Genomic DNA, 18,106 nt, shown 5'->3' with positions numbered 1-18,106 from the left:
TTCAACGACACAGAGTGAACTGATTTTTTTTATGGACTGAGAATAAAGGAGCAGAGACGTTTAACTGGACTGAGGAGGACTTCATGGTGCACAAGACTCAGAATGACATTCAGACAGGTGAGTACAACATGCTAATGTTGCACCTGTAGAGAAGAGGACGCAAAGGAGCACTGCTTTGCCCAGAAGCTAGTATTGTGTGTGTGTTTGTGCAGAAACTGTACAGCCATGGGTGTGTTTGTGGCTGCAGCTGCTGTGGAGTTTACAGTAGCCTACATGATGATGTTGTCTGCATTGGTGATGTTTAATTGTGCTGTTGGTTGAGTAAGTGGCAGGTTGTGCAAGTCATGATGCACTCCTTGTGGTGTGTCATTTTACACTTTATTTATTGGCCAGTTTAATGTAATTGTTTAAGTTTGGTCTGTTTTCTGGTTAAATCTAGCAAGGCTTCACTGAGGAAGGTGGTTTTATATTCATTATAATAATAATGATAATCAGTTGTGTGCTCAGGTTGCAAATGTCACTAAAGAAACAAGATTTATGTCTGTGTTTGGACACAAGGACATTTTAACAGACTTTATTTTGATCTCTCCATTCAGAGGAAAAGGTGCAGAGTTACAGTTTACTTGTCTCTGTTCAGGTGTGGGAATTGTAAGTGAGTGACACATCACATTATCCTACATTACTTCCTGTTTAAATGGATGTGTTATTGGTGCTTTGATGTCATTTTAAAAAGTTTAAAATCAATTCTTGAATCATTTTGTTAAATATTCCACAAGTAACAGCTGGTTATCAATTGTTATTTGATATTAGCAAATAAAAACAAATGTTTATGTCATGATAAGAGTGAAAACACCTTATAGAGGCTACGGTGCACAGATATAAATACAGGTGTGCCTTGCTCTTTGATGTGCTTTGGGCACAAAAAGTTTGAAAACGACTGTCTCAGTGAATATCTTTTTCTAATTTAAGAGTGCTCATCATCTCTGTAATCCATTGTATTAATGAGGGAGGCTTTGTTGATTTCCAGCTGAGTAGAATAATACAGCGGGCCAAGAGAGCAGCAAATGCTCTGGCATTATTCTGATGGGCAGATGAGCACTTGTCTTAAAAGAAGCTAGTTGTACTTTTACTTGAGACAGTGAACCCCTGGGCACAGATATGTTCCCACACAGAGGCAGGACTCTCAGACTTTGTGGTGGTTTTCAGCACATTTCAGTTCAGACAGCTTTATTTATCCCAGAAGGGCAATTCAGTTTTACAATGTACCCCGACCACACGCAAACTCAAAGGCAGAAACACGCAGCAACCAACGGTAGTGATATGTCAGAGATCGATACATGGGCAAAAGATGACGCACACTGGTACTTCGTGTGATCCCGTGTGTACTGACGCACAAGAGAACCAGGCAAAGAATAATGATTTATATGCATCAATACATAGATCAGTAAATAAACATTACAGTGCATTGCACACTAACTTTACTGAATGTATGGGCATCCCAGCCATGTGAAGAAAAACAGACAAGGAGTGAATCAACTATGAGGTTACGATATAAGGCATTCATGTTTTGCATCTCTTTGTAGTTGTTATGCATAATTTTGTGGTTTTATGTCTCTTCAAGATCATTTTGTTTCATTTTGGGGCATTTTAATGTCCCTTTGTAGTTATTTTGTGTCTCTTTGAGGTAATTTAGTGTCTTTTTTGCATTCTGTGTCTCTCTGTAGTTATTTTGTGTCTCTTCGCGGTTCCTTTGCATCTCTTTGTTGTCTTTTTTTGTCCGTTTGTGGTCAATTTGAGTCTCTTCCTAGCTGAGACAAGTTAATTTGATATTTGACATTTTGCGAGTGGAGGCCAGTGGGCCCGTTCAGTAATCCATTCCTGCTTGAGTATAATATTCATCCATCCTGCCTTTACTGTAGGTGCAAAACAGGGGGAGTACCCCTTAAGGGGAATAAAAGGGAAAACCTGGATATTGAGCATTTATTAACCCGAAGGGATTTAGTTTTTAAATGCCATTAAAGCAAGTTGCAAATTGTCTCTTTGGAGAAGCTGGAACCAACAAATGAGATTAGGCATTAGGAATAACAATAATTGAGGATTAATTTTCTGTTGATCAAATACTCGACCAACTCGCTCATCATTTCAGCTTTAGCAACAGTCCTTTGTACATTGAGGTGTGTTTTATGGCACACTGGGCCTCGGACAGCCACTAGATGGCAGTGCTGCTTCAAGAGGAACTTAAACCCACATCTCACCAGAAACAATGACTTTTATGACAAACATCTTAGATTGATTTTATGGGTGCAATGAATTCTGAATCAATCAATTCAGTGTTGACCACCTGGTCCAGCCATGCAGCTCCACCTCTTAGTGAACCACAAAGGCCCTCTGGGCATGAAGGCCTAAAACCTGCATTGAATCAAAATCAAACCTGGTCTGAATGCTGTTATGGCATCCTGCACCACAATCATGAAAACAACATTTCTTCAACTCTCAGAAGGAACTTAATTATTCAAGAGACGCAGAAACCTCAGCGAGTTGTTGTGCAGCATTACCTCTGGGTCCTGGAGTGGAACCACAAGGATGTAACGCCCCGGGTCATAAGTCTAATGTCCAAACCACGGGCTCTGTGTGTTTCTGACCAGCTTAGTGGCTCACCAGCGGTCCCCAATCTGCCTCAAGAGCAATTAACGCCTCCTGTAGTGAACAGAATGGATGTGGTGTTGGTTTTGGTTGCAGGCAAGCCCTCCTCTTAATGACCTTAAGCTCCCCTGGGCTCCGAGCTCATGACTTATAGATCACACCGGCTGTGTTGACTCAACTGTAAATATACTTCTGTTCATAAAACACTGTAGGGTTATTATCATGGCTGCCGGCCTTGGTTTTTATGTGAAATATTGATGCATGAAAGACAGTTTTGGGGCTGAATGGCATTGTTTTGATGTAAGGGCGAGATGAATGGTATTGTTGCAGCTTTTGAGTGTAATAACTATAAAGTTGATCTATTCTAAGGTCTCCACAGTAATGAAGGTAATAACCAGATGGAGAGGATTTATAAAAAAAAAAAGGTTTTCTCATTCTGTATTTTCACTGTGCTTAGTGGGCTGAAGTTGTCATTTCATCTTTCAGTTATATTACTCCAAGGACATCACGGACTGTCCTTGTGCACAGCTGGAACAGAACATTTGTAAGAACATATATTTGTTGGTTAATGAACCAGAGATAGCTTGAGCACTGACCTGACCTCCTTCTGTCCATTCTCAAGGTTGCAGGCAAAGCTCTACAAGTCGAATCAGCTCTTTCTTGAAGTGTATTTCTTTTTAATCTCAGTCTGTATCTTGTGAGTACCTGATAGGCTGGAGAGGCAGCTTTGTGGTCAGTTCTGTATAGAGATTCAAAATGAATGTGAAATTTTTGAATGTGCAGCATACAAGTGCAGGTATTTCTTGTTTCCTACAGTGTGACTTTGCTATGTAGCATCCAAGCATCCTCATTTTAGAGGTGTAGAAAGATGTGGAAAGATGTCATACTTACAGAGTTATCTTGTAGAATGTATACCTTTTCGTGATTAAGGTAACATCACAGTTGATTATGAACGATAATAAGACAACAGTATTCAGATTATTGAATGGGCCATGTTTTGTTTTATGGGACTTGATATTGACTCAGTCTCATACTTTGATTTGTCTCAGACTCATCTTAAAGGGACAGTTTACCCCCAAATAAAAAATACATATTTTTCCTTTTACATGTAGTGCTATCTATTTATCTAGATTGTTTTGGTTTTAGTTGCAGAGTGTTGGAGATATCGGCCGTCGAGATGTCTACCTTCTCTCCAATATAATGGAACTAGACTGCACTTGGTTTGTGGTGTTCAAAGCGGCAAAAAATATATATTTGAAAAACTCATTATTACTCAAAATAATCCACAGATCTTGTTGTGGGCAGTTTCATGTAGGAACTATTGTCCTTCTACAGAACTCCACCTACTCAGAAGGAAGTGTGCATCTACTCATGGACAAGAGGCTTGTACTTACGATGGCATGAGGTGTAAACATTAATGGTGTCCTCCTTGGCTAAGCTGTAGCATTAGGCCCGTTTCCACTGCAGGAACTTCAGGGTAATTTAACGGGGCCGGGGCTGTTGGTGCGTGTCTCCACCACAGGAACCACCCCCGAAGAACAGAGTTCCGGACGTTTTGTTATTACTATGGTTATCGTAGATTAGCTGGGCTAACCGTTAGCTGTTAGCTGCTAGCTGTTAGCGGTGTCTGTAACTCAATATATGGTTTGTGAAAAAAATAATTTTTCCAGCGGATATCTTAGTTACAACATGATTGAGCTATCAAAGCAGTTTTGTGCTGCTATGTGTGGTATTTATTCAGTTTTGGGAAATTACAATGTCTAGAAAGCATCAGCTGACAGGGACAGCTAACAGCAGCAGCAAAGCTAACATCAGGACGTCATCTGTTAAAAGCTTCCCATTGTCGGATATGACATGAAACTACTCCAGTTAGCTCAATCATGTTGTAACTAAGACATCCACTGGAATTTTTTTTTTTTCACAGACCGTTTATTGAGTTAATACAGACACCGCTAACGGCTAACAGCTAACTACGTCCCTGCACCCCTACGTCGCCGTGGTCAAAATGGTCGCGCAACGATTACGTCACATCTAGAGCCCGGTAACTTTACAGGAACCTTCCTCCTACTCCGCTCTCTCAGTGGAGACACGGCGGTTGAGAGGGCTGGGCGAGAGGACGTTCCTGTAGTAGTTCCTGCCCCCAAATAGTACCAGGAACTTCTTCAGTGGAAACGGGCCTATTAGCTAGCTCTGTGGTGCTAGGTGAGCTAGCAGTAGATGCACTCTTCCTTCTGCGCAGTGGTGGGTGTCGAAAGAAAATAGTTCCTCCATGAAACTGCTCACAAGAAGATCTGGAGTAACCAGGTCATGATTTCTGTAAAGAGACTTGGTTTTGAGTTTTTCAGATGTATTTTTTTTTTTTTGGCGCTTTGAGCACCACAAGCTGAGTGCCATCTAGTTCCATTATATTCTAGAGAAGGCGGACATCTCTACAGCCAATATCTGCAACACTCGGCAACTCAAACCAAAGCAATCTAGATTGATAAACAGCACTACAGGTAAGAGAAAAAATGTATTTTTGATTTTGGGGTGGACTGTCTCTTCAAAGCTGACATGACAACTGTAGGAAAACTTGTGCGTTAAAGGTGTTGCTCATAGTGTGGACTGCAGTTCCCTCAGCTCTATGATGCATTTTAGTGTCTTTGAACTCATTGTTTTGGTTTTTCATGGCCAACACTCTATAAACCCACTGTGCACAACCTGCTCAGCAACAAACAGTAGACAGACAAAATTAGTGACTAGCTGGTGAAGAAAATGGAGCATTTCACAGCTGAAGAGCCAAATGTTCCCCTTAAGATTTAGTGGAGACCAAAAATAGCACTAATACAAGAGTGAATATTGGACTAACACTCATCAGGTGGCCTGAAAAATGAATGAGAAACAATGGTAATGCTGCTCGGTATCTACTGGTTGTGTAAATAAGGAACTGTTGGCTAAAAATGTTTGGCATATCAACTTAAAAGGTGATATTAATTGTCCTATATGTGTAGATGTAGGAGGTAGTGTTTTATTTTTATGTTCATGTGTATGAGTATTTGGTGCTTTGATTACCACAAGCTGAGTGCCATCTACTTCCATTATATTAGAGAGAAGGAAGACATCTCTATGGCGGATTTCTCCAACATTTAGCAACTCACACCAAAACAATTTACACTGATAATTATAGAGGAAAAATATGCATTTTTAGATATGGGGTGAGGTATCTCTTAAAATGACTTTGACTTCACCCGATTGTGGCAGGTATGCATCTGTGTACATTTTTCTCCTCACACTGGAAGAAAATAACAACATTAATGAGTTCATCTGGAGCTAAACTATAAAAAAGCTTTGCGCTTGAGCATCTATGTTTCTTTTAATAGCAGCTGCCTCAGCAAACAGAAGTCGTATTCCCTTTGACACAAAAGAAGCAAAGACGCGTGTACACATTAAATATAAATCATTTTATAATATACAAATTGTACAGATGTCATGAACAATAGGAATGTGGACATACTCAGGATAGCAAAGATAAAGAATACTTCTTCTTCCTTGATAGCAAACACTGCTATGCAAGTGACAACAGCACATGATCAAAGATACTCAACATTCAAGATGGCAGCCAAGGTGATAAAAAAACATCAGAGACAAAAAAAAACTAAGAATACATTTTCCAGAGGCTGTGAGCAAGCTAAAGTGACAACACAGGTTAAAAAAAAATGACGGCATCCTATTGTATCATGTTCTGTCATTTCTACTCTGCCCATTTCACATCATAGTAGCACACAGGAAATGAACCATTGCGTTTTATTTTTCTTTACAGCGTTACCAAGAACGATTGCACCAGCGCCACTACTGAGGCTCAGAGACAATTATGCTGATAGAAGACAGGAAACTGTTTATTACCTCTTTTTTTTTTAACACAAATAAGCAGAGAGCTTCAAATGTATATTTAAGTCTAACATTAGTCAAAGGTCTCCTTCTTTTCACGGACGGCTAAGTTAACATGGTTCAGCATCATTTAACTGATGGAGTGTGAGATCTTGCCTCGCTTTTCTCTCCCTGTCTGTTTTTTTTTTCTTTCTCGTCTCACCAGATTAAAAAAAATCTCAATTACCCACAGTCCCTGGGGTGTATGCATGTCAGAGGTGAGACTGCACTGCCACCAATCAGCCCTTATCAGGGAGAGACGGGCCCCGAAGGCCGCGGCCTCAGGTAGGATGGGCGGATACAGGGCTGGTTGTAACTTTTGTCAAGGTTACGATCATCCTCGCCCGTGGATGTCCGACCGGAATGTAGTGAGTCTAAAAAACACAGTCGTGTCACATAAGATCACCTCGCAGCTTAACTGATTTTCCAAACTCTGCTCTTTTCAATAAAGTGGAGTATGATGAGTCTGTTTCCACAGGACGCCAAAGGGGAATAAATGTCACAGTTTCAGATTAAAAAACAAAAAAAAGGGAGAAAGGTGGGAATACTGAAACAAATTCATATTCATAATACAGATAGATGACAGTTAAAATGTTTATCTCGACGCTGGGGAAAATGAAGAAATTGATTAAATCTGACAAAATAAGTTGACCGAGATTCAGTGGGGATATTTCTCAAATATTCATAATGATCTCGTCAGCTATCAAAAGGCGTCTTTTGGTATTGCCTTTCATAATTCATATTTGTCACATTCTGACAAACGTGTGAAAGTGACAGCTGAGTCTCCTCCGCTCCCCAGCAGCTCTGATGCAAGAGGGAGCATGAAATATTTCTTGAATACAATAAGTGCTTATTAAAGCTCAAACAGCCGAAAGCTAAAAGCAGCCGAGAGAATGAAGTTTAAACAAAAAAAGAAAAGAAAACACCACAGAGAATATTATGATATGACTTCATAATTCAATATTATCAGAGTGGTTATTTTGTCATGTGCTCGTGCAAACTCCTGTGTACAGCTGTGGAAAATCCATTCTGGCTCAAATATGACCCTTGACCTTGTCTGCCATTAGCGATCACGCTCACGGGTCTGGACTCCATCATAGTGGAGGGCGAGAGGACAAGGAGCATATGTTCCTGGGGGTCACGCACGCGGCGACCCCCTCGGTTTAAAACCAACAACAGCCCTCGGGAGGTAGCTCAAAGCGTCAGTCAGAAATACATTTTAGCAAGCTTTAGCAGAACAGCAGAGGCAACACAAAGCCCACAGTAAAACCTCTTGACTCCAAAACAGAACATTCACAATAATAATAATAATAAAAAAAATTGTCTTAAAAATAACTCCAGAACATATTACCTTCATATAGACAAACACTTTTATCCCCTCACTCTGACTTCCAGTAATAAAATGGGGGAACAACAGCTTCAAAATACCAACACTGACTGTAGCAAATCTTTCCTGTTTGACTATAACAAACATATAACACTTAAATCACCATTGTGCCTCTAAAGGACATTTCTAAAAGCAGATCGTGGGCCATTTACAGTATAGTAATAAGGCTAAGCTGGTCACAGTTTTTATATTCTACTCTACACAAAAACACTTGCCATTTTACATTGAAAAGAATCTCAGCGGCGGGTGGATTAATTAAGGAGAGCACTTATTCAGCATAATCGATCTTACTTGTGTGTAATTGAAGAGTTTCATCTCCAAAAAGGAGACGTTTGTCTTGACCAAAGTATCATCATCTTTTCTCATAAAACAAAAGATCCAAATTATGACAAATGACAGTCTGTGTGGAGCAGGACAGCAGGTAGTTTACGTTCTTGATTAGCCGAACATTTTAATAAATAGGTTTTCTGACATATTTCATAATGACGTGTGTGTAATTTATTTGCAAAATTTTTAACACAAACTCTTCCTCCTCAGTGCAAAAATGATTCCCCATGACATCACCGGTAAATCTGAAGGCTATTTGCTTGACATGTTGAGGTGTTCCGCTGTCAATACATCCCCCAATAAGTGACCCCCATTATAAATGCATGTTTCCTGACAGATACCCCACTGACAAAACCCATTAGTGAGCTAATGAGAGCTCTGCACCGTGAACGTCGCCACCTTCCTCCCTCCCGTTCACCTCCCCCATCCCCCCTTTTTAAAATGGAAAGCTACACGATGCCGTGAAACAGCACATTATGACTCGGTTATTGTCAGAAATGATGTCTGGAAAGAGGTGCTTAAAGAGCTGGAGGTAAAATAATGAAGGAAATCTCAACGGGGAATGTGGAACGCAAACCGCCGTTACTTTAAATGAGCCTATTCATTTCTTTTATTTGACTCTCTCATGCTCCATGGTCTCTCCTTCGCTCTCAACGCCTTTCTATGTCTCAATTTCTCTCAATCTCCAGTTTTGGTCTCTGTAAACAACAAGGCTCGGTCCTGACCGCGCAGCTTAACCTTGTCTCCACACTGATGAGAGCTTTTGTTTGCGGCCATTGACTGGAAATGTAATTAAAAATGCAACTTTGTGCAGAAATAAATCCTCACCCCTGTACGTGAAAGCAAAGTAGGTGCATCTAAATATGACTCCTGCCCCCCGAGCTGCAAACATTCAGCTGAATTTCACATCCTTATCTGACTTGGCTTTGAATATGGAACATTCTGTATGCAAGGTGAGCTTAGCACACCACACCAAAGAGTGATTATCGGCTCTCTTTGAAGCACTTGACGGCTTAGAGCTCCGCGTAAACAATTATCTCTTCACCTTACTTTGGATTGCCTGTCGCAACAAACGCCTTTCCCATCACCTCTACCAGCGTTCTCCTCTAAGTTCCCTCCACATCCCAACTTACTATGATGCACAAGACGAAGGAACGGGTAATGGTGATGCAGCCTGCGTTCACATAAAGATGCTTCTCTGAGCGTGCCTGCCCTTACATTGTCAGTCGTGTGGATGAGGACTGTGACCTGTCAAGATTCTGCCTCTTGGATTTTGGAGCTGACTTGTCTTTTCCTCGGCTTCACAAACTGAAAAGAGCTGCTCAGTACAAGTACCTCTTGTAACAGGCGCTATATCTGGGTACATCTATAAGGACTTATGTTTCTCAAACTATTTTTCAAAAGCAAGAAGGGAACTTTCTTTGATCCATGATCACTGCAGTTCTTTCAGTTTGTCTAATTAACCCTTACATTACATTGCATGAGAATTACACAACACTCCTTGCTCTCTTAAAGGCGTGGTCACACCAGAAAATGGCACGGTCTAATTTATCCCTTTAACTTTGCAAAATTTGTTGTCAAAGAGGCTTGGTGGCGTGGGGACTATTTGCAGGGGTAGGTTTAGGTGTTTAAAGTAACAATTTGGGCGGTAGCAGATAGCAATATTTTTTTGTTGTTATTCATTCCCACTTTTGTGCCAGGGAAACAAAGAAGGCTACCGGATATAGAATATCATAATCCTTTCTCTAATGTCTGTTTTATATTACGGTGGAAACATCAACAAATTTCTCCTTTTAAACAACTGTAGTTATATGTCTTGCCAAAGAGCTACATTTGAACACATCACGAGAAATGTTATTATAATTTACCCTCACCTAATTCTCATTTTCACTTAGCAGCGCATGAACGCATCATAATGTTACTCATTGCGACCTCCGTTAGCAGTTAGTTCCAGCCACCGGCTACTTACGTTAGCTAGCTCGCCTCCTGTCGATGTTAGCATGGACTTCGTTTACAATGTAGGATTATTAGGGAAACAATACATTTTTTTTGTGCGGCCGAAAAATTGGTGCATCCCTACTACAAATGCTAAGGGCCGGGACACATGCTGCGTCTTTTACCATGAAGGCGAGGTCAGGCGCTGGGTGCTGTTCTTGTACCTGCTCTATGCCAACTTCAGAGGATGCTGAGGCAGGTTGCGCCTGAGCCACAACCAAATCCCAAGTTCCGAGCTGATCTTTTTCCAAGCAATTTTTTTTAAGTGTGTATTCAGCTGAAAATATTGTCCATGAGACAGATTGTAAAGCTCTGCGTAGCCCTGCACTACAATGGTCAACTTCTCCTCCGTATTTATCACAAAATGACAAAAATACATAAAAAAGGAGAGATATCAGCTGGCTGTGATTGGTTGTCCTTGTCACATGACATGTTGCTGCTTTCAAATGTTCAGCTTTGTTTATCTCAGGGTACAGGCGATGCACTCTGAAAAATAGGTGCTTTGGAGCAGCAGTGACGGCGTCGCTCTTGCTTTTAAACATGCTGTCCAGGTGTCTTTATTGACAATAATCAATTTGATGGTGCGGAAAATGCAGCATGTCTGTGGGCCCTTAGTCAGTCTCAGTAGCTTTCGTAGCTTCTTAAAAAATTTTGTTGAGTTCTTTCTCACATTTTATTTTCAAGTTTGTACATTTTATTTAGTAATTAAATTGTAACTGTCAGTTAGCAAACTAGTCATCTCAATCGCTAACAGAACAGTTAGTTCACGCAGTTTATTTGAACTCAGTAATCGTGGCAAATCTATGAAAAGGAAATTAATTTAGTTGTTTCAATTGCAGGTGTGACCAGACCTTTTTAACCTGTTTCTCATCCTTCTCAAACAAAAGAAAAGCGCGCCCAATCTGATCATGGCATCATTTAACCCCTGTCGATCCTCATCCAGTGATTCCAGTGTCTCCACATTAACTATCCTGCACCAACACCACCTGTTTGGGATATATACATTCAGTATGTGTGGTTATACAGTAGGGCTGATGTCTGCAGTTACATGAAATCGCTCTGTAGCTACACTGTGGCAGGTTGTAGGGGAATAGTCTATGAAAGATGGTAGGTTTGGAGAATGCTGCAGCGATGGGGATCGAAGCCCCTTTAATTTGGATCAGGGACAACACTGTGGACCAGTTCTTAAGATGGGGAATTTGAGAGGTAGGGTGGGGAAAAACCTTGACTTGGACTACTTGAGGCTACTCTTGAGTCTCCTCTGGGTTTTGATTAGTCGGTGCAGCCTGTGAATCTGCCACGATCTCCTTGGTGTTGACCTCTCCGCCGGCTGGTTCCTCTGTCTTGCATTTGATTGAGGTCTTGTCGCCCTCTTCTTTCTCCTCATCTGTCTCCACCCCGTTTTCGATCACAGCTTCCACTTCCACATCCTCCTTTTCTTTGGTCTTGCTCTGTGTTTCGACAGTCGCAACAATTTCCGTCACTTCCTGGACCTCTCCGTTTTCCAGAGGCTCTCCATTCTGTTTTGATCCCTCTCCATCCAGTGCTATCTTTTCTTTGTCTTCTTCCTCTGTGCCATTTTCTGCTCCTTTGTCTTCTGTCTCCGCTCCTCCATGGTTCTTTTCAACAGTCTCAATGCTGATTTCAATCCCATCTTCCTCACACCTCACCTCCCTTTCTTTAGATGTCTCACTTTCTCTCGCAGCCTCCACACCTGTTGCGTTCACCCTTTCATCCCTACTCTTGCCTTCCTCTTTCTCCACCTTTTCTCTTTCATCAAGAATCTTGGGATCCTCTGCCTCTTTCTCAGTTTTTGTTTTTTTCTTCTTCTTGTTCTTGGTGGTGTCTTTGATGCAGTTCTTGTTGGACTTGCTTCGGGGCTTGAAGATCAATTTCTGAAACATAGGACGTTTGCATGAGCATGTTAGTAGAATGCATTGTAACTCTTCAAATATGCTTTGGGCACATAGCAGTGCGCACAGACTTAATTAAGAATGGATCACAGTGGATCTAATATTGCACTGGGATAACTAGCTAATTTAAATGAGTCTCATTGATGCTGAGAAGGAAATTGAAGCCATTTTGAGGGGAGTTATTAGTGGCCTCCAGGCCTGCAGTCTGACCAAACAAACAGGCAAAAATTTAATGCAATATGTCCTCAATTACTTGAACAACTTCTGCAGGGTTCAACACACTGCAGGGATATAGGGAACTGAGATAGACTGCAAGAAATGGCCAAGAAAATCTTGTTAACGCTAGCAATTCCCAGAGTCTTAAGGCCTATTAAATTTGTTGTTGTGATGGCAGTTTGAATTCGGGTCACAGAAAGCGTCAACATGGATTCATTCCACTGCGGACAAAGGTTAGCTTTAGAGGTTATCGCCAGTATTCAGGGTCGCTAAGAAAGCATTACCAACCCTGCAAACAACACATTTGTCTGTTGCTGAAGAATTCCTGATATATCAAAGAGAGAGGAGTCGGTTCGCATTTGTCTGGGACTGTGTGTGTTTGGCTACTAAAAACAAAAACAGCTGTGGAATTGGAGGTGGCAAAAGGTGATGTTGGCCTTGGATATATGTTGAGCAGGTGATGGAACGACCGGTGGGAGACCCCACATTCACATTAGCCAAGAAATACAGAGAGGAATGCGAGGTCGCGTACCTTGGATTCCCTCCTCTTTCGGCCCAAGATGGGTCTCTGCAGGAAAACAATCTGTTTGGTGGACAGACTTCCATCACTGAAAGATGAGGACAGAGAGAGAGAGAATGTTGTCAGTTCAACAAGATATTCTATTTCTTATATCAAACACCTTTACTTTCTGGCACTCTTTATTTAAAGGTTCAGTGTGTAAGATATAGCAGGATTTAGAGACGATTTACAGGATTGCAGATTGCAGCCAGATTAGACTTTTCCTGGTTAGAATTCCCTCAGTTTTCATTGTTCAGAAGGTTTAGACTGGGAGCTGAATTATCCGCAGAGGTCTCTTCCTCTCCAAAACAAATGGTTCAGGTGATTACAACCTGTAAATTTATAGAATAAAGCAGATTCATACAAATACAGGTGGCCCTACACATGCTAATGTGTGCTGTAAGGGTGTGCCATATCATCTCGTTTATGATAATACCGGTATAATTTTTCATATCATGAAGAATTCATATTGTGACACTTGAAATATTTTGGTTTGTTGACATATTGACCTCATACTGTTGCCCACGGCAACAACAAGCATGGCTGAAAGTGAACTCCACGGTGGTTTAAAAAAGAGGAGCAGCTTCAGTAGTGTGGAATAAACTGAAACGGCCCCGGACTTCTCAGACTCTTTTAGTGAGTTACCGCTCAGAGGGAACTCATTCAGCGGCTCCTCAATTAGCAGCACAGCGTCTTGCCCTCTCTTCTCTCACTGTGCGCACACAGGAGTTGGTGTCATCAATTCGGTGCTTGTCACAGATGGGTTTCTGACTACAGTGGCTGCCGCAAAAACACAAACCGCTATGTCTAGAGCCAGTGTTTGGGTTGTCCGTGGTTCCTGTAGAAACATGGCGTGAATGTGGAGAGATATAAACGGCTCATTCTAAGGTAACAAAAACACAACAATTCTTATTTTCAGGTTATTATACACTATAGAAAACATACTTAGTATATCTCATTTCTGCCTATATATCCCCTTAAATCCTACACACTGGACCTTTTAAGAAATGATTCAACATAAAATGAGAAGAAGAAATGGAAATAAGCTTTTCCCACTTCCTTTTCTACATTTAAACATTTAGAAACAATGTTACAAACAGTGACAGATTCTCCATAATTTATTAAAGTCCTTGCTTGAAAAATTGCTGCAGAACTCCAAGATAAATATGTATGATTCATTTGAGCTGGGATACACAGATTGATCCACACTCTCTCTGACCTTCCATCATGATAGTCAAATGAGAGCTGGCCACCGCTCATGCTTCACACTCTTATCTGACAGTTTAAAGATATGGCCTCACATTTGTGGCCCATCCTCTTCACTGCTGACATTTGTCAGTGTCATTTCCTCCCTTATGTTTGAGTCTTGCAAGGAAACAGATACTTCACATGCAGGGAGGTAGATTTTGATTTCCGTGTGCAACTTGTGAACATCTTTAACTTCTCAGAGCATGTATTTTTATTCTCTTCCTCAATTCCCCAGAAATAATCCTCCATCCCATGCACATGTCACAGTCCTGTGTTCTGAGAAGGATAATCTGCACAAGTACTCGCGCTGACAGATTAATCGTGGCAGGAAATGCAGATTCATTTCTGAGTGGGCTTCCTGTCTCTCACGCTCGCTCTCACTCTTTCGCCTGCTCGTCTTCGTCATTCACAGCCCTTTTTATAGTCCAGTGTTTTCTTTCCAACTAGCTGCCCGCTCAGTTTTACCTCTCCGCTTTTATCTCTAGTGGCAGCCACATTTTTGACAGTTTTATTGTTTGTTTCTGCTTTATTCCTTCTATTTATCTTTTGCTGTTATTGGACATGGCTTAAAAGGAGATATGTTGTTCTGTATTGCTATCTGACACAAGTCCAATATCACATGCACACACATGCACACACGCACACACATAGGTTAGGTGCTGTCTAAAGTTAAGCTGCCAGCTCAACCTTGCACATGAGGAAAGATGGCAGGTTTATGATCGCTGCACAACCCTAAAAGCCTGCTACAAATCTTGCCTTTCTCAACATCAAATGAACTTGAGGCTCCTCCAGCAGAAGGCTTACTATCTAAACCATCCAAAGCCCACCACAACTTCTTTTTTCCATTACCTTCTTCCTTCCACCATTTATCCATAAGCTATTTTCAAGGCTGTCAAGAATGCTGGACAGCTTCCTGGCGAATCAAAGCTGAAAACTAACCGGAGTTCCCAGCAAAAGCCCCAGCCCATTAAGCCTGAGAGGAGTGGATGGCTTAGAAAATTACAGGCCTTTACTGAACCTACTCTGGGCTGTCAGTGTCAGCTGCACTATTATAACTTGAAGCCACATAGAACAGCAATGACCTGTGTCTATTTGTGGGTGAATGTACCTGTTGGAGGCTTCATCTTTAGGGAAAAAGCCTACTGTACACCACTGCTGCAAACTGCCGTTGGAAATAAAACGCAAAACCCTGGAAATCAAATGTGGCGCTCAAAAATGCAAATCTCTATAGTGTATATCTTGATCACTATTTAGTCCCCATCAAGTTTAGATACCTGCAATAATTAACTAATTCATCTGAACCTTTGTGTTTCCTTGTTGTTTGTTCACTTGTTCCATAGTTGATGTAGAGAAATTCACATTTACTGTAGTTAATGGCTCTAAAATGTAATTACCATCTACATTAATTGAATGCGCCGAGCAGGAATGTATGCTCTGAGACAACTACATGAATTAATGTTGTGTGGAGAAGCTGCTGAGCACCAGTTAGCATTAATTTCAGACGCGGCTGAGATCACTGACACTTATCCGACCCCTCCAGATGAAGTGCAGTCTGCAAACCCCTCAGACTACAAAAAAGGGTGCATTTGCAAATTTGCTATTTAAAAATGAAGGAGTCAACAGCACAAAAACAAGTGTAATGAGTATTGCTAATCTGAAATAGATCATCAACCATTACTTCGGCGCGCAAAATGTTTTCAAGGCAGGGAGAGAAATGAGCTCCGTCTTGTACTGTATCTAGGCCGACTCTGATTAATTAGCCATGTTGTGCTGTTGTGTTGTGGCATTTTGAGGGAGAGGAGAGAGGGAGGGAAGGTAGGGAAAAAAACAAAGGATGAAAATAGAGAGGTAATTAATCAGCTATGCTGTGAAAGAGCAGTAAACATGACCAGCTGAGGTGGGGGCAGAGCAAACAATCGGTCAGTGCACTGATGGATATACTGGGTGTGCACTTCATCAGTTTGACATGATGTTATATTAAAGAATAGCTTCACATTTTTCAAGTCTGTCTTAAAACAATGCGTATATGCCTGTATATACATTCAAATAGCTACTGGTCCCTGTAATCATTTCTCTTGTCCAAACAGGCGGCAAAGAAATTCCTTGCTAAAGCGATTTCATTGTAGGTGATTGGGGACAAATCCACCGTCCTTTTGTGCAAAAATGTACGTGAAGCCGCCAAATTAGGCAGGGATTCTCCAAAGTTACGGTCTTTTAAGTATGAAATTCCTTCTTTACTTTTCCAGACAATGTCCTGCAGAGAGGCAGGAAGTGGGAATTTTGCACTGAAATGACTGATCCAGCTGCACTCAAGTCATTTTTGCACAGATCAAGGACTGTGGATGTTGTGTCCCATCACACAGAACCCCTAAGCTGACAGAGAGATGGAGCAGGGACCCCCTACTATATATATATATATATATAATTGTGGTTATAGGGGAAAATGCTTTTTGGGCCCCAGAGCATTTTTGTCGGAATACTGTGATTGCCCACTGGGATAAAATTGGTAGCAAGACTGAGCAGCATTCCTGGTGGCCTGGAGCCAGGGTGATGTTAGTCTGAGTGGGCGGAAGTTCACTGCATAGATCAGCCTCTCATTGGGCGGAACGAGCCACCTGCTGAAGTCCCACCCTACCAACCCCGGTTGTGTAGCAGTTTTCAACATGTCCTTTACTAACTTTTGCGGTGTTTGATCTTGCGGGGATGTAGCCATTTTTCTGCCATGGTTCGCGTCCTGTAGGCGATATTTTTGTGGGCGTGTTACACCAAAACCTGTTTCCCCCCCAGCAATATTTTTGCAAGCGCACCGTTGCTGTGGCACCGCCCAGAACGATTGTGATTGGTTTAAAGAAATACAAGCAGCTGGGGCGTTTTTTTCTCCAATCTCAAAGTGAGAGTCGGCCCAGCCAGACCTTTCTTTTCTTGAGAAAGGTCTGGTGAGCGAGACTAGGGTGATGTTAACTTCTAGGTTGGCCTACACAAAGAAAAAGGTCATCCTTGCAGTGCTTTATAGCAGCTGCACTTCAGCTGACATTGTTACATCCACCATTTTGTCAAATCTGTGACCAAGCAAATACTAACAGGCATGTTTTATGTACGATTGCCCAGGGTGTACCCTGCCTCTTGCCCAATGTCAGGCTCCAGCCCCCCCTGCGACCCTGAATAGGATAAGAGGTTACAGAAGACAAATGAATGAATGTTTTATCTACTCCCAAAATGTCCTTGCTGGAGCATTATCTGTGGATAATGTCATATTGTTGATTTCGTAGAATTGAGTTTTTCCACGATTAGTTTAGGCTATTTCTAACCAAGCTAGCCATTAGCTGTCTGAGGCTAACGTGTTGGCAGTACAACATTCTCTTGGGCTAACTGCATGAAATTTGCTCTCTTTACTTTTACTTTGTGACCTCTATGTCTTTGTTTACTAAATTAATTAGGTACTTTGTTTCTTCCGAGCATGAGAGACAATGCCACTATTCTGACAGCTCGTCTATACTTTACTGAATCAGATTTCAATACCATTCTCAAAGCTTCAAGTAAATATACATATACAGTATTTACATACTGGTGAATAAAATGCTTGAAAGGGTACTTTGCCAATTTTCAACCAGCTTTGTATCAATGTGGGTAGTATGTGTAAATGAACTATGGTGAACTTCCCTCCATCAAAACAGTGCCTAGATATCCCTCCTCGCCCCACTGGTGGAGTTTCTCCAGGTCTCGGGCTGTTGCTTGAACTATGGGCTGTACTTACGCATTTTCATATTGCCCGCCACCCATGCTACCATCAAGGACACAAAGAGTTTAGAAGCAGATCAAGAGACAGACCTGCCCCTCTCTTTTGCTCTCTAAAAGTCAGACAGAAATCCGGTAAACGGTAAAACTAGGCAGTGCTGATGGAATATATATCAA

At 41.5% G+C, this 18,106-nt stretch overlaps 2 protein-coding genes across 2 annotated transcripts in view; one reads left to right on the top strand and one right to left on the bottom strand.

The window, feature by feature from the left end:
• Positions 1-24: 24 nt before the first annotated feature.
• LOC125892546 (cysteine-rich venom protein) overlaps positions 25-18,106 on the top strand; it is a 201,552-nt gene continuing 183,470 nt past the window's right edge. The window contains exon 1 of the mRNA XM_049582532.1: positions 25-117. The gene's annotated coding sequence lies outside the window, so the exon portion shown is untranslated. The remainder of the gene's footprint in view (positions 118-18,106) is intronic.
• LOC125892545 (raftlin-like) overlaps positions 6,065-18,106 on the bottom strand; it is a 172,282-nt gene continuing 160,240 nt past the window's right edge. The window contains exons 9-10 of the mRNA XM_049582531.1: positions 12,920-12,995; positions 6,065-12,153 (exon numbers count right to left, since the gene is read on the bottom strand). Coding sequence (XP_049438488.1) covers positions 11,503-12,153; positions 12,920-12,995 — 727 coding nt within the window. The 3' untranslated portion in view covers positions 6,065-11,502. The remainder of the gene's footprint in view (positions 12,154-12,919; positions 12,996-18,106) is intronic.

Source organism: Epinephelus fuscoguttatus, linkage group LG8, assembly GCF_011397635.1.
Source record: "Epinephelus fuscoguttatus linkage group LG8, E.fuscoguttatus.final_Chr_v1".
In the NCBI taxonomy this organism is placed as follows: Eukaryota; Metazoa; Chordata; class Actinopteri; order Perciformes; family Serranidae; genus Epinephelus; species Epinephelus fuscoguttatus.
Note: the sequence above shows the minus strand (reverse complement) of the source record. Positions and strands in the feature narration are given on the sequence as shown.